A 17,030-nucleotide genomic window follows, 5' to 3' on the forward strand; every position below is an offset into this window, starting at 1 on the left:
ATATACATATACACATATACATGTACACATGTACACATCTATACACATATACATATACATACATACACATATACATATACATATACATATACATATATACATCTACATATACATATATACATGTACACATCTATACATACATACATACATACATATATACATATACACATAGCCTATCTCTATTATATATATAATATACATATATATACATGTATTATATTATTTGAATTTTTTTACTATTTATTAAGATGGTTTGAAAATCGCTGTTTTTTAATGCCTACCGTCGTACGAAAATTTAAACTGGGTTTTTGAAGCACTAAACAACGTTTTTTATCAATTATGATGCTTCCGATACAACGATGCCTGAGATTTTCCCAGGCAAAATCGAATTCGTCTCGTCCTCTCCTTTCCGAAAAGTGCTCGTACGCCTAAATCCGACTTTCCTAGCCAAAGTTATGGATGTTTAAAGTTTTTTCAAAAGTTGAACTTTGGAAATTCATAACTAACTGTAGAAAAATCCAAATAAATTAAAATTTGTGTCAATTCTGTGTATTTTTGAATGCTCTACCTGTTGGTGCACTCATTTTTTCAGTTTGGTCCCTATATCAATCCAGACTTGCTGATTTACCAGCAGTGGTCAGTCTAGGGTGCTTTGTTCATGGACAGAGATCTAATTTGAGTTTGAACATATTTTAGTAGCTCTAAACTACTGTTTTAGTACCATAAATAATTACAACATCACTTCATAAATTTATCAAATGTCTTATTTTTTGTATATATGTATATGTATATATGTATATGTGTATATGTATATGTATATGTATATATGAGAATATGCTAGCATGCTATGCATAGCATAGAGGGCCTCCATGCAACGGCTCAATATTCGATTTTTCAAAATCCTAACGGTCGATCCGAACCGTTCATCTTGTTCTCCATATTAATATGTGTTTGGTTTTTCAAATTTTACATTTTTTGGAATTTTTTTACTATTTTTTTAGATTTATTGAAAATAACTGTTTTCAGCAAATCTGGACCATAACAAAAACAACGATTTTCAATAAATTTAAAGAAATAGTAAACAAATTCCAAAAAATGTAAAATTTGGTCTCCAAACACATATTAATATGGAGAACAAGATGAATGGTTCGGATCGACCGATAGGATTTTGAAAACTCGAAATCCGAGCCGTTGCACGGAGGGGCTCTATGTTATGCATAGCATGCTAGCATATTGTTGTATATATGTAGAGGAGGGTTCAAATGCCTCCATGTTTTTGTGCCTCCATTATGCCTCCATCTCTCTCCATCATTTTCAAAGTTCAAACAGTTGATCCGAACCGTTCAACCTAACCTCCATACTAAAATATGTTTGGAGACCAAATTTTATATTTTTAGGAATTTTTTTACTATTTTCTTAGATAGGTATAAAATCAGTAAACCTGAACCATCTAAAAACAATATTTTTTTACCTATCTAAAAAAATAGTAAAAAAATTCCTAAAAATATAAAATTTGGTCTCCAAAAATATTTTAGTATGGAGGTTAGGTTGAGCGGTTCGGATCGACTGTTTGAACTTTGAAAATGATGGAGAGAGATGGAGGCATGATGGAGGCACAAAAACATGGAGGCATTTGAACCCTCCTCATATATGTATGTATGTATGTATGTATGTATGTATATGTGTATATGTGTATATGTAGATGTGTATATGTATATATGTATATATGTATATATGTATATGTATATGTATATGTATATATGCATATATTATACATGAGGAGGGTTCAAATGCCTCCATGTTTTTGTGCCTCCATCATGCCTCCATCTCCTTCCATCATTTTCAAAGTTCAAACAGTCGATCCGAACCGCTTAACCTAAACTCCATACTAAAATATGTTTGGAGACCAAATTTTATATTTTTAGGAATTTTTTTACTATTATTTTAGATAGGTAGAAAAATACTGTTTTTAGATGGTTCAGATTTACTGATTTTGTACCTATCTAAAAAAATAGTAAAAAAATTCCTAAAAATATAAAATTTGGTCTCCAAACATATTTTAGTATGGAGGTTAGGTTGAGCGGTTCGGATCAACTGTTTGAACTTTGAAAATAATGGAAGGAGATGGAGGCACAAAAACATGGAGGCATTTGAACCCTTCTCATTATACATATATTATAAAAACTGGAAAAAGAGAAAAAGATCAACAAGCTGTCAGAGCTTGAAATTTTTTGAATAAAGGCCAAGTCCTTCATTAGTGTTATATTTAGACTTGTGATATCTAACTGACAAATAAAGTTATAAAGAGTTACGGCATCACTTCATAAATTTATCAAACGTCTTATTTTTTTTGGCATACACTCTAAACAAGAAAATTTTTTCTTCACAAAATTATTTAAATCAAAATACTCAGATCTCTAAAAAAAAAAAAAATGACCAGACCACCCGTGGGTGGGGGTGGGGCGGTTTAGTCTCCTAGGAGACCGCCCGTGGGCCAGGCAGTTAGGTCATTTTTGAAAAAAAATAAAATGCGGGGTTATTTTTAAAATTAACTTTTTCTTTTGGGTATTAATAAAAATGGCCGCTTTATCTTGCTTTGAAGTTTAGTTAAATATGGTTTAGTTCGATGATTTCTCAAACATTTCCGTGCGCCCAATTACCTCAAAAATACAATTTGATTCTTTTCACGTTTTTGAAACTAGTCAGAACAGAAACTTGCAATCAACAATCAAGAATTATATCCCCATTAACTTTTATAGATAAATTAGTCATGCATATATATACAATCGAAAAAAAGAAAAGAAAAAGAATATCACTACATATTTAGTGAATTAATCGAGTCATTTTTATTTTAGCCGTGATCTACTGAGAGGTTACAACCGACTAATCCCTCAAAATCTGGCTCTCTCACATTTTACAACGATCAATATCTGGCAGTCTTTCACACAAAAAAAGAAACTCCTAGATGAAGAATAAACGCACCATAAAATAAGAAAGGGAGAAGCTGTTAACCTAATCAGCCACGGGCCGGTTTTGTTTGGGCCTATTACGGGCCTGAAATCCCAACACGACTCTGGGCCACACTTCAGAAACAGTGATTTCTGAAAAAATAATATGTTTTTTAAAAATTATAAAATTTTATCTCCAACTATATTTTAATATATATATCATGTTGATCGGTTTAGATCAACAATTTGAATTTTAAAAACAAAAATATAAAACATAAGATACGATGAAGTATGAAAAGTATGAGGTATAACCCTTCTTTTGAAACTATTCTTGTCTCCTTCAATGTTTATGTACATTCATGGAATGCACCAGCTAGCCAATTTTAGTGTATCATATAGATAAAACATTCTATGCAATGCTAACTGGTACTAAACATTTTAGGCCTTGAAAAATCCGTGCTATTCGAATTGACACTTTGGTAAAAATATTATATATACAATATTACAAATTTCCACAACAGAACAATAAGATATATAAAATATTATAAAAGATGAAATCAAACTACTTAGAAAATGAGAAGTTCACTTCTATATATAGTCTTAATGTTTCAAAGAACATATTAATTTCTGACAAGTTGTTTTGTTAAGATGCTCTCTCCCGTTCTAATCTGTAAAAAAGGCTGCCATCAAACACACTTCTTGTGATATCCTTGTGGAGAAAGCCATCTTTGTCCTTGGCCAGATCATACAGGAGTCTCCATTCAAGCATACCACCAGCACTGTCATAATTCAACATATATGGTGAGCAAAAATAGTATAGTTAAATGTAAATTCCTCCACAAAAGATAGTATATATATATAGTGACTGAAATTATCAAATTTCTTCAAGAGGCAATTACTTACTGTCCTATTGGGTCATTCGGTTGTTCGTTTCCTTTAAGCATTTCATCCACCTCCTCTGATGTGAGCGCATTTGGATTTACTTTTGCATATTTCTTGAAAATCTCTTCGAACTTTTCAGGAACAAACCTGTAATTTTGGAATTAGCAGAGCCTAGCTAGAAGAAATGATTAAAAAGGTGCCTTAGAAAATGTACTTTTCTCATTTGTTTATCATATTAACAAGCATATTCATGTTGTTGTTCCCTTCTTTTTTTCTCTCTCTAATAATCGTTTCTCACTTTATTAAGCATAAGAGAATAAAATTTAAACTATTCACGTTACAACGTCAAATTATGCTAATGCTCGCATCAATTAAACTCAAAATGCAATCATATAAATCATTTGATCTCTTCCAATTTATGTTGTAACTTAGAGAACTCAATTAGTACATTATCATTATTGAAGGAAATAATTAATAAAACCAGCAACTGTTTTTTTTTTTTTTTCTAATTCCCAATTTGTCAATGTATTGTTCTAACATAAAAGACTCAGAAACTAATTTGCACTATACCTTCCCTCTGAGTCATAGGCACCAGAATCACTACCATGTTTCCCTCGGCTGATGTTCTCCACATAAATAGGGAGCCAACGCGATGGAATTTTGTTCTGCACTTTCACAAATACAATGAATCAAACGGATATGTTATCAAATTAATTATAAAATTTCAGTAGGGAGAGAGCAAGAGGGTATACAGGGCTTGTTGCGGGGCTGAGGCCACCATTGATGACCAAGGCAAGAGACGTGGCCCTAACAACACCGAGACCAATTGCACGCAATCCTGGAGCGAACAATTAAACCTTTTATGGTAAGTATAATAAAAGAAAGATGAGATTTGCTGACACTCCCTATAACTAAAATTTAAGTTATACTGTACAAATGTATTGCTATACTGATATATTTAGCGTATATAATGTACAAATGTATTGCCTATAGCAATAATGAATTTTGATATATATTTATTGTCAATCGAAGGATTAAACTTTCTCAAGTCTGATAAATTAGATAATATAAAAGATTTGATTCATTGTTGAACATTAATTGTTATAAACATGAAATTTGATGCAGACAATCTATACATTGACAACACACTTGTAGACTTTTGGTCTGATGTTAAAAACTTTTTTCATTCGATCTAAAACTATTGTCAAAATTATTGTCAGTGGATCGATGAAAAAACCACATTGACACATTTTACATTCAGAATAAAAAAAAAGGAAAGAGTATGTAAAATTGAATGATATTAATTAACAAAAAACCATCATAAGTCTCCTTAAGGTAGACCAGCCCATCCTTGTCTCTGTCAAAAAACGATGCGTGCATTTGCAACGGCGTCAGCATGGCAGATTTCGATTCTCCAGTACCTTATTAACAGAGAACCTTGCTAATTAAAGCATCCAAAATGAGAGAAAATATGCAACCCCCCTCCCCATCCTCCACTTTCTCTTTAAAAGGAAAATGAACAAAGAAACGTGAAAAAAAAAAAAAAAAAAAAAAAGCTCTTTTCATTATTGTAGATTATACTTGTGCATTGATACAGAAATAATAGTTGAATCAACAACAAAAGCAAAATGTACATACCAGTGTTTGACGAAGGGGCCGCATCAGTAGTCTTTACCAGAGGAAATGCAGAGAAAGCGCACAGAAAGCTTAAAAATAAAAAAGGAAGACACATTTATTTAGGATGAAGTATAAGAATGTTATGAAAGAATATGAAAAGGGAAGCAAGCTAAAAGGATCCATTAGAGATGGCTACAGGAATGTGGAGAGCACAGGGAGGCGGCGCATGGCCATTTGCTTTGTTTCCCTTTCAGCCATCAGGTGATCACTTCTTTGTGCAAATGGACAAACAGAGGTTTGTACGAATTGTTTTTTTCTTGGCATCCATGTGCTCTGGTTCCAGTCCATATATATAAGTGGAAATAAATCTGCTGTTATTCCGATTCTAACCGTTTAAATTTTTTTCTTGCACAAATCTTAATGAAGAATTCTTTTATGAACAAATCTCAACGAAAATCAACGGTTGGGATCGGAATAACAGGTTTATGTTGGAATAACAGCAGATTTATTTCCATATAAGAGTTCATCAATCAAATGTCGGCAAGATCCATATTTTCCTTAAAAACATAAGCTGTGCTTTTATCTGTTGTCTATTTTCTTATTTATAAACTACAATTACTAATTATTAATTAATAAATTTTAATTTATAAATTACATAAATATATATAAAACAATTAAACTTACTAGTAAGCAATTATGTATTTCAGCTCAACTATGTAAGCGATTAAGTCAACTAGAAGAAAAGGTTTGCTAGAAGAAAAGAAAATAAAATAACAGAAAGTATCAAAAGGTTTTCTATGTAAGCAATTAAGTTCAGAGTGAGTCTATGGTACTATGCATATCATGGGTTGTTACCGTGCTACGGCTCTATATTTGAGTTTTCAAATTCTAACGGTCGATCCGAACCGTTCATCTTGTTCTCCATATTAATATGTGTTTGGAGACCAAATTTTACATTTTTTGAAAATTTTTTACTATTTTTTTAGATTTATTGAAAATCACTGTTTTTGGATGGTCCAGAATTTTCAGATCAAGTGATTTTCTAAATATCTAAAAAAATAGTAAATTTTTTTCAAAAAATGTAAAATTTGGTCTCCAAACACATATTAATATGGAGAACAAGATGAACGGTTCGGATCGACCGTTAGAATTTGAAAACTCAAATATAGAGCCGTAGCACGGTAACAACCCATGATATGCATAGTACCATAGACTCACTCTTAAGTTCAACTAGAAGAAAGGGTCTGCTAGAAGGTTTGCCAAAATACCAAAAAGGTTAATTCTCTATAAACTATATAGAAAGTTGTACGGGTGTGGATTTGCTTCAGTGCGAAACTAACCCTGATAGTCCAATTAGAAAAGTAAGAAAAAAGGTTTCCTAGAAGAAAAGAAAATAACAGATTTGCTCATATTCTTGATTGGAGAGCAGCATAAGCCCAAAATTTTGTAGTAACATATTCGTATTTATTTGATGGAGTCAGTAAGCAAAATCACAAAGTTAGTTCACAATAATTCATGCCATGTGTCCAGTCTGGCACCATCAAATAAATTATTTGTTTTGTTGGTTTTCTCTAGTCGTTTTCGTAAACATTTAACTTCGTTAAATGGGTCAAATTGACCGGCTTATTTGGGTCGGTAATTAGGCTCTAAGAGAATTTAATACATTTTGGTTAGAAAACATTGTAATAATTACTAAGTTTTATATCCACGATTAAAACGCTGTATGCTATATGTGTAAAAATCTTAATTTTTCCTATAAATCACGTCAAAACCGGCGTCCAAACAATTGTCGAAATACATTTATATCATGCTAATTAGTGTGCAAATGAGACTACAGATCGATATGTAACGAACGCCTGAAAATAAGCCGCAGAAGAACTCCAGCCAAGAATTTGCATTTGCAAATGCGTATCCTCTGCATTAACTCAAAAGGAAATTTTTGAGTTAATCAATCTCAACCATCTGATTTTAAACGGAGCCAATCCGGATTCTGCTTATAAAAAATGGAGGGTCTTTCAAAATTAGTGCAGATCTAGTTTACACGAATCATAAAACAGATCCGACGATTGAGATTTATTAAATCAAAAGATCCCCTTTGGAGTTAATACAGACGATACGAGTTCAGAATTTGCTGGGGCCCTCAACGCGAATTCGCATCCTCTGAGATATCTCAAATACAAATAGTACTCCCCCCTACGGTACCCGAATAGGCACCGGACACGTCGGTCACGCAAAATTTGAGATATCTCAGAGGACGCGCACTCCCTGAGCGCAAAGTTTGTCGCATATGTATTAACAACGCGTGGCCTCCGAGGAGTAAAGTCAAATATTGATATTCTGTACTCGGCACTGCATAATGGTGTGTATATACGCAGTGAAATAGTTTTGTGTTTCCTCGCACCACTCAGAACCTCGGATCATTTTCGGATCATTTCCGCAAATTATTATACCATTGAATTGTTTAATTTTTTTTAAAGATGGTAACTTTAGTGCGGAACAAATCCAAATTTTTTATGGTTGACTATTTAGACTAAATAATCTTTTTTTGTTCATTCTCACTTAATTATGTACATATATTAGTACCATTGTAACAAGGACATATTACAATATCTTGGTTCTAAATTCAAATTATAAATAAAAAGTTTTAGTATAATATTCTTTTGAAAAGAAATAAATATTTAATTGCTACAATTAAGAAATAGTATTGACTTAGTGCAAATTGAATATATCATAATAGTAGCTATATTATACGTCTTGTATCTGTCAATAAGAAAACAAATATTTAATTTCTACAAGTGAAAATATTTACTAAAATTAAAAATACTAATTTAATATGGTTCATATCTTATTCATTGCTCAAAGCCTCCTGATGAACTAATTTTTAATATACACTTTTGGGACTTCATGTTTACTTTTCCAACTAATAAAATAGTAACTGAAAAAAATATTTCTTTGAATTTCAAATTTATGTTTTAGTTATAAAATTTTAAGACACATCACATAATTTAGATAGGCACTAGTTTTTTTGTAAGAAAAAAGTTGTAGATGGTGCACCCTTTTTTTTTAATGCTTCAAAACATAATACAACTTGCTAATATTAATTATTACTTTGTCTTAGGATGATAAGATTCAAATTATTTAAATAAATAATTAAATAGTGATGACGACAATTGTAATGTATTATATATATGTGACAAAAGAAAGAAATTAAGACCAATATGAAAATTAAATAAATGTAACGAGTACATGTTTAAATAAGTTTAGATTTTTTTTTCACTGAAACAACATCAAAAACATCAAAAAGATATATAGAATAAAGAAAAGACAAACTATTTGATTGGGATGCTAATATTTAATATGAAATTTTATTTTTTAATTAAAATCGTTGACAGATTATAACTTTTACATGCTTAATAAGATAAAAAGATATGCAAGTCAGAGTCACATATTTTGTGAAATTATAAATAAAAAGAAAATGGCGTAGCTTGGGACACAAAAGTATACGTAGCATAGAGTTCATATACATGTTGTTTCCCTTAGTAATTGAAAGCATGCTACAGAGTTGAAAATTGAGGTTCAACCGTTACGGAAAGGCAAGGTTTCGTCACGGAACGACATGGCATGATTGTTAGTTATGTGTTATGACTATTCGCGTGACGTGATCAATTGTTAGTAAAGAAGACATGGCACGGCATAGTATGGAAATTGTCTTGATCACAACATGGCACGGCACAAAACACGGTACGGCATGGTAGACACGGAAGATACACCCATCACGACAGTCACGATTCTAAACGGTCTATTAGAACATTATCGAACAGCCGAGATTGAACCAATTTGAAAAAGTCATCATCTAGTACAGTGTATCGGGTGGTGTCGCTGGTGTGCGTCATGCGACGTAAAAATGTACGAGCGCAAAAGAGATTGGACAACTGATTAAATTTTTTTACAGATAGTGATTTGACAACTGTTTTATTAATACCCTAAAAAAAGTTTTTACAACTCTACCCTCAATTTTTTTTTTTTTCAAAACTATCATAACCGCCTAACCCACGGGCGGTCCACTATTCTATCTGACCACCCCCCAGTTGGGCGGTCCACCTTTTTTATTTATTTAGGTCTTAGCATTTTTATTTAAATAGTTTTCTGGAGTTTTAGTTTAGTTGTTTAGGGTGTATGCCAAAAAATAAGACATTTGATATATTGATGAGTGATGTCGTAACTCTTTATAACTTTTACTTGATTTGTCAGTTAGATATCACAAGTCTAAAGATAACACTAATTAAGGATTTGACCTTGATTCTTAATAATTTATTTTATTCAAATATATACAAGAAAATATGGTTAGATTGCCTTAATGATATCAACTTCTTTTTTTTAGAGAATAATTGGAGATTGAGAGAAAGAGAGAGAATAATTGCATTATTTAATTATTGTCAACATATACCATTTGTTATAAATATGCAAAAGCACACAATAAATAATAAATGCATTTTAAAATAATTATATGGATATATAATTCTTGAATAATCTTTCAAACTTTTGACTAAACAAAATACCGATCGTTGAATGTCTACCGTTGATAGAAAACTTAAACTGAATTTTTGATACACTACACGATGTATTTTTTTGCAATTATGATGCTTTGGATGCCCGGGGGGTTTTCTCGGGGCAAAATTCATATTCGTCTCATCACCCCCTTTCCAAATTGTGGTCATACGCGCAAATCTGACTTTCCTAACCAAAGATATGGTTGTTTAAAGTTTTTTTTTTAAAAACAACGATGCTTCCATGCAAAAACACCGATAACGAACCGATACTTTATGCCCGACTTAACGACGACAAAAGTGCATCAATGTTTCATTGTCGAAACATCGATGACACACTCATGCTATCTAAATGACCATAACTTTATTCCTGTCAAAATATAGATGACGCACCTATTCTCTCTCAAGGGCTATAACTTTAAAATGCATTTACTATTTATTGTGCGCTTCTTTTTTGCAATGCAAACAAGAAAATTTTCGGCCTTGAGATTCAACCCTTCTACCCGAGAAATTGTTTCTAGTAATCGACCTTCTTCTTTCACCAACCGTCAATGCCTCATTCAACAATGAAGCAACAACATTATTCAACTTGAATTACAGCAGATTCGTACTCTCTTTTGGCAGGCTCAGCTTGTTCAACTATTTTTTCATATGCTTCCATGTGCATATGAGTTAAAAGCAATACAACTGAAGCTGCTTGTGGTTTCCCAAAAGAAGTAATAGGCTGCTAAATTGTACACAATGCTCTATTGTACAGTTTGATAAATAAATAATAATGTAATTTTACTATTAAATTTCACTATATAACAAATAAACCAGCCACTATAAAAGACAATAGCAACTCATGTGCAGATCCACAATCATGCTAATTATTTTTCTATAATACTAGGACTACATCAATCGATTAACTTCGAGTTTTCTGGGTATTCTGCGCCAATTTATAAAACAGACTGCCATCGTATACACTTTTTACAGTATCCTTTTGAAGAAATCCATCTTTATCTTTGGCCAGACTATACAGGAGCTTCCATTCAGCCGTGCTACCAGCACTGTAAAAGTCAAAGTTAAAAAAAAAACTAAATCAAAATCAACTACCACAGGTCGGAATTTTAGAAGGAATTTTAGTATCCAGGTGTAAAGAAAAAAATGCAAGATTGAATTCAATTTTTTTTTTCCCAACAATAAGATAGACTTCCATCATCTTTGCACAAATAACAAAACCCAAGATTTTCTTCAAGAGGCAAAATTACGTACCATCCCTTAACATCACCAGGTTCTTGGTTTGCTTGAAGCATGTCATCCAATTCTTGTGACGATAGTGCATTCGGATTTGTTTTTGCATACTTTGTGAATATCTGTTCAAACTTTTCAGGAACAAACCTACAATTTCAGAATCAGATGAGTTCACTTTTTCTCAACAATAATATAAGCAACCCTGAAAGCATTGCATGAACATGGTTCAGCAGAAAGGAAGCAATTATTGGAGAACAATCTGACAAAAAGTGTCATTAAATATTGTATACCACCAAACTAAATTTATGCTAAGTAGAGCTAAGTAATATGACCAAAATTGTACAACCATATTTATGGTGTTGTCCTTGTTATTCTCTTCTGTTTGTCGCTTTCATGCTCTATCCTTGCTCTGAACATTTTCAGAGACTACAAGTCAACTATTCAAATACAGTGTAAATTGAGCTCTGTGCGCATCATTAGAACCATTAAATTGAGTATATAATAATGAGTAATGCAAATGCAGTTAATAACCCGGAAACTATGTATGTGATACTACAAAACAAGCAATCAGTAACAGTAAGCATACTTTCCGTCAGAGTCGTAGGCATCAGTATCGCTACCATGTTTACCCTTGCTGATGTTTGATATATAGATAGGGAGACTCGGCGATGTTCCTGTCCCCTGTGGTTTTACCAGAAAACTAATTCATAATGATATTTTCTAGATATTTATCCCAAAAGAAATCAGAGAAAAGAAAAGGTACAGGAGGTCTTGTTGGGGAATTGAGACCACCATTGACGAAAAGGGAGCCTGCTACGGCTAGAGCAGCATCAACACCAAGTGCCCGCAAGCCTGAAATGGAAAATTGAACATCAATTTATCTTGCCAAATTTTAAGAATGACAACCCTCAAATTGTACATCGATCCAACAGACTAGAAAAGAGAGAGAGAGAGAGTACCACTGTCAAATTGGAAATAAATTGTGAATTACCTTGATAAGTCTCCTCAATGTAGATGATCCCATCATTGTCTCTGTCAAAGAATGCCACGTGCATTTGAAGCGCTGTCAGATTTGCAGACTTCCAATGTGCAGTATCTTTTACATGGATAACGAATTTCAATTTACCATACAAAGTAAAATAAATCAGAATTGAAGTAAAATTAGAAGAAAAAAATGGAGAGTTCTCTTTTCCTCATTACTTAAATAAAAAAAGAAATAAAAAGGAGTAAGCATTGAGAAGAAAAATTCTACATACCATTTTTTGAAGGTGGTGTTGCTCCATCAGCCTGTCCAAGCGGAATTGCAGATAAAACACACAGCAAGCTTCAATTGAAAAGAAAAAGAGATAAGAAAAGGAAGAAGAGTTCAGAATAGAGATATCAGATATGCATGAGAAAGTTGATTGAGAATTATAAAAAGGTTGTAATTGAAAAGAATGGGACAAGGCACATGAAAGTGGAGAGTAGTATTATGTGGAGGCGCATGTCTTTCTTGCGTTTGTTTCTGGTTTCCTCAGGTGATAATATGGGGTCACCTCTTTATTTATAAACAGTTGCAATTCAAAGGAATGAGAAATAGTACATGAACGCGGAGAAACTGTGGAGGCGCATGCCTGTCTTCTTTGGTTTGTTTCTTGGTTTCTCAGCTGGTGAATGGGGTCACCAATTTATTAGAGACACTGATGAGACAGTTGTAACTGAAAAGAATAAGAGAGATGGGTACATCAACGTGGAGGCGCTGTCTTCTTTCGCTTGTTTCTGGTTTTCTCCGGAGGTCATCGCTTTATATATATATAGACTAGAGAGATGGTTGTAAATACGCAAGTGAGGCCAAACTTCTTTTGGGAAGATTAGCTGTTTGGGAAACCCAATACAGGTAAAATTAACCTAATATTAGATAAGAACGGTAAAAAGATCTGCTAGCGATAAATAAGGAAAGCCAATATCTGGTCACATAGACTGCATCCTGAAAAATATTTTCTCAAACGGAAAGAAAAGGGAAGGAAAAATTTGCTATTAAAACCCTCAGGTTAATTACCTGACTGACAACAATTACAATCGGATGGTTCTTTTAGCCTGGCACGAATCTCAAAACAAATTCCTACAGTCTCCACGAGAACCGGATTGAGTTTGATCTGGCCGGGATTAATCTGGACCGTCAGTTTCAATTTGCTTGAGTCAGGTACCTGGTTGGATCATGAAAAACAAGTTTCTGATTTTTTTTTTCAAAATAAAAGCAATATATTCGGACTCCATAAATGTATGACAATATTGCGTGTTCTACTTGATAAATGATTCGTAAGTACAAAATCCTCAAAGTGACTGTTACCAACCCTCTCTGGTTAGAAGTTAGATAGGCATGCTCAGCGGTTTATTTTAGTTTGGTTAATCTTGGTTGATTTGGTTGACTATAAACATAACATAATTCTTATTTATTTTTTTAGTTCAAATTTATATCAACCAAGCAAATAAAACAGAGTAGTGGTAAATTTTATAGTTCATATCAATACAAATACTAGCTAGTTAATATGGGTTGGCAGCAACTCACTAATTACCTACTTTATCTAATTTTTCAAAATTAAACGCATCATGATTTATGTAATCTAATCAAGTTATTGCATTGATTTTTTACAATTTTATTGTACAAAATAATCTTTACATAAATGCACGATGTTACATTTAATTCAAAATTGTAAAGACTTGGCATTTGCAAAAAAAAAAAAAAAAAAAAAAAATGCGGCCTAATTAATACCTGTTCTCGGAATTTCATACGGTCCATATATACATATTTGTGGTATATTTGTGCTCTCACAACTTGTCACAGAAGATTTAGTATTACTTTATTAAAGAAACTCAGAAATTTCATGAGTTCGAAGAGGTTTGCACGATGATAAGTATGGAAAAGGGCACAAAACATCATAACAGCATTGATGTTCAATGCATGCAACGAAGCTAACTTCAGTTCAGTCACAACAACACATCCTCGTATGACCTGAGTAACGTTTAACTGATGTTTTTGTTTTTGGTTTTGGTTTCGGTTTTTTGAAAGGTACGCGCGGTTAACTTATTTTATTGCACATGATATATAATTCCTATTTGTTAAAACTAATTGCTAAGCCACGTCATTGAACGATCTTTTACAAATTAATTACAATTTGAAGATGTTCTTATCCTGATTAATTCGTTTAAGTTGTATTGACAACGGAAGGTAGAAGCCCATGTGTTATGCTTTGGAAATAAGAGAAAGTTTTGCATTTCTGGATCCAATTATAACTAAATATTTTGCGAAACATCAAATGAGACGAACATTTTGAAAAACAATGAATGTTGTTTCATCTTTTCATGTAAATTACTCAACCAATGACAAAATTGAAAAAAGACTTCAATTGAAAAACAAAAAACAAGAGGAAATTTCATGTATATCATTCAAATCCTTGAAATTACACAGATATTCTTCTCAAAATTTCATTATATCATATTTACCCTTCTAAATTTTAAAACCCCATAAATTTACTCAATATATTTCCTTTTCTATTAAAACTCATTTTAATATTATATTGTTGCCATTTTATCCTTTATTTAAAAATAAAAATATCTAGTCAGTGTAAGAAAAATATTTAGTATTCTAATTAGTTAGTTTTGAGAAGATATTATTTACTTCTCTACATGTGATGCCCACGGTAACATTTAGGAGTAAGTTTGTCCGAGTCACAAGTACAAAATGAACAATTTTTCCTTACAAACAACCAATTAGAAAATTAAATACTTTTTAATAGCCTACATATTTTTTTTATTTTTTTTACTAAAGGAGAATACATGTACTAAAATTAAAATTAGTTTTAATAGAAGGCAAGTAATTGGGTAAATTTGTGAGATTTTGAAATTTAGAAAGATAAATATGATATGAGGAGAGTTTAAATATGATATGAGGAGAGTTCAAATATCTCTATTTTTTGTGTCTCATGTGTCCATATTTGAAACCCTAATACCAAAACATTTTGAACTTATATGTCAAAATAAAACTGTTAGATCTCATCTATATTATTTTCTCTACATCCACATTAAAAATTTTCACTTTTGGCTTTTACTTTTATATGTACTAATAAGTTGAAAATTCACTATAATTTATCCATATAAATGTATTTTTTTTAAGCTCTTGATACCAATCAAAATAAAGTCAAAATCTTGTAATTTTTTATATATTCATAAGGAAAATGATATAGATCAAATCTAACGGTTTTATATTGATATTTGAATTTAAAATTATAGGTTATTAATGTTTAAAAAATGAAGACATGATGTAGGCATTTGAATCCTCTTGTATGGTGTTATGAATTTTCGAGGGAGAAATAAGTAATTTCAAAATTTATTAATGGTATACATGAAATTCCTCCAAAAAGTAAATAAAGAGAGTGGGGTTGCATGAGATCGAATCGTCTGCCCTCTTAGGGGTAGAAAATTTCTGCCCCCAGAGTCACTGTTGGTGAGTCCCAATTTTAAAAAGTAATAGTAACCGGTCCCCTTAACAGTGACCATACAAGAGGGGGCAGGATTTTCCTGTACCCCAGAAGGCAGATGATCTGTTTCCGGGTTGCAATAGCTATACAGCTAGTTATCCGACCCAGAACTGGACCATTCTCTCCGGACATTTCTGGGGAAATGACTTTTTCCTGCACCTACCATCTTCCGCGTGAAGATTCCTTTCAACTGTTGGGTACTAATTGGGTCCACTGTCAAACTGAGGCGGCCTTTCATTTTCATAACATTAAAATTGAGGCGGCTATGCTTTGTGTGATTTGATTGCATCAAGTATCATTAAATGTTACTTCTAAAAAAAAGTATTATTAAATATTTGTGAGAATTAATGCATCGGTATTATTGGAAATTTGGAATTGAGGCCACTATAGCTTATGAGTAAAAAACGCATCATTATCATTAAAAGTTGTCTTTTACTATTGTTTTAGTGTGTAATTTTTCTGTAATTATGGTAAAAAGTAAAAAATGTACAAGAATATGTCTAGCGTAATAGTTTTAATCATCATTTTCTATGTAGAACTTCAACTCTAGTAAAATTTATGAAGAAAGAAAGGGCTAAACCTTTCTTCACTTAAATAAATTAAAAACAAGAAAAGGCAAATCTTCTGGAATTTTTTTTTTTTCTCTTTGTTTTTTTAAGGATACGTAATTGACATTTTTTGCAAATAATATATTACCCAATGAACATTTTTGGGAGAAAATTTGAGTCCAATGAGTTTCTAGTCCATTTGATTCGTTTTAAAATTTGTGCAGATTTTAAAACAGATCGGACGAATTGGAACCCATCGAGCGCAAATTTGAATCGATGAGCATCGGACCCAAATTGCGCCCCTCTTTCGGATGAAGAAAGATCAACAGTTGGAAGTTGGGTAACTAATATTGAAGTTCGACAACAATCGAATCGATTCACCCATATTGATAAACGTTAAATAACAATATACATGTGCACATCCAAGTTCAAGCTTTATTTATACATACATTACCAAGATCATATTAATTTAGTATGATTAATTTTAGCTGGACTTCTGCTTCTCCAATTTATAAAACAGACTGACATCGATCGTACACACTTCTTACAGTATCCTTTTGAAGAAATCCATCTTTATCCTTTCCAAGCTCATACAAAAGTCTCCATTTGCCCAAGCTACCAACAGTTAGGATTCAACATGAGAATTGAAAAAAATATATATTGGTGACTCCTAGGGACCAAAAATTTAGAACGAAAAATACAATATCAAGATTCTGAAATAAAACCTAGTTGGATTGC

General features: G+C 32.2%; 2 protein-coding genes across 4 annotated transcripts; both read right to left on the reverse strand.

Moving 5' to 3' along the window:
• Window positions 1–3,384: 3,384 nt before the first annotated feature.
• LOC144555856 (putative peroxygenase 4) lies at window positions 3,385–5,760 on the reverse strand. Its single transcript, XM_078304288.1, has 7 exons — window positions 5,644–5,760; window positions 5,469–5,536; window positions 5,147–5,251; window positions 4,583–4,668; window positions 4,401–4,495; window positions 3,852–3,977; window positions 3,385–3,727 (listed from the first exon to the last, which is right to left on the reverse strand). Exons 1-7 carry the CDS (start codon window positions 5,703–5,705, stop codon window positions 3,592–3,594), a joined length of 678 nt encoding a protein of 225 aa, XP_078160414.1. The 5' UTR covers window positions 5,706–5,760; the 3' UTR covers window positions 3,385–3,591.
• A 4,998-nt stretch (window positions 5,761–10,758) lies between these two features.
• On the reverse strand, window positions 10,759–12,965 carry LOC144555857 (putative peroxygenase 4). 3 transcript variants are annotated; one of them, XM_078304291.1, is made up of 8 exons: window positions 12,833–12,853; window positions 12,678–12,706; window positions 12,484–12,551; window positions 12,219–12,323; window positions 11,991–12,079; window positions 11,814–11,908; window positions 11,249–11,374; window positions 10,759–11,043 (listed from the first exon to the last, which is right to left on the reverse strand). In XM_078304291.1, exons 1-8 carry the CDS (start codon window positions 12,836–12,838, stop codon window positions 10,899–10,901), a joined length of 663 nt encoding a protein of 220 aa, XP_078160417.1. In that variant the 5' UTR covers window positions 12,839–12,853; the 3' UTR covers window positions 10,759–10,898. The 3 variants fall into 3 exon arrangements, with proteins under 3 accessions (XP_078160417.1, XP_078160418.1, XP_078160416.1); XM_078304292.1 differs by lacking the exon at window positions 12,678–12,706 and having other exon boundaries at window positions 12,810–12,965; XM_078304290.1 differs by having other exon boundaries at window positions 12,678–12,838.
• Between the last annotated feature and the right edge of the window lie 4,065 nt (window positions 12,966–17,030).

The sequence above is a fragment of the Carex rostrata genome, chromosome 6 (genome assembly GCF_964058835.1).
Source record: "Carex rostrata chromosome 6, lpCarRost1.2, whole genome shotgun sequence".
NCBI lineage: Eukaryota > Viridiplantae > Streptophyta > Magnoliopsida > Poales > Cyperaceae > Carex > Carex rostrata.

Bases quoted from the DNA above. Each gene is read 5' to 3' on its own strand.
- LOC144555857 (XM_078304291.1), bottom strand. The intron at 12,080-12,218 runs GTAATTCACAAT...TTTCCATTTCAG, and splicing joins CATTGAGGAGACTTATCAAG to GCTTGCGGGCACTTGGTGTT. The intron at 11,375-11,813 runs GTATGCTTACTG...CTGAAATTGTAG, and splicing joins GCCTACGACTCTGACGGAAA to GTTTGTTCCTGAAAAGTTTG.
- LOC144555856 (XM_078304288.1), bottom strand. From the start codon at position 5,705: ATGGCTGAAAGGGAAACAAAGCAAATGGCCATGCGCCGCCTCCCTGTG. The intron at 5,252-5,468 runs GTATGTACATTT...TCTGTTAATAAG, and splicing joins GGCCCCTTCGTCAAACACTG to GTACTGGAGAATCGAAATCT. The intron at 4,496-4,582 runs GTATACCCTCTT...GTGAAAGTGCAG, and splicing joins TCAGCCCCGCAACAAGCCCT to AACAAAATTCCATCGCGTTG.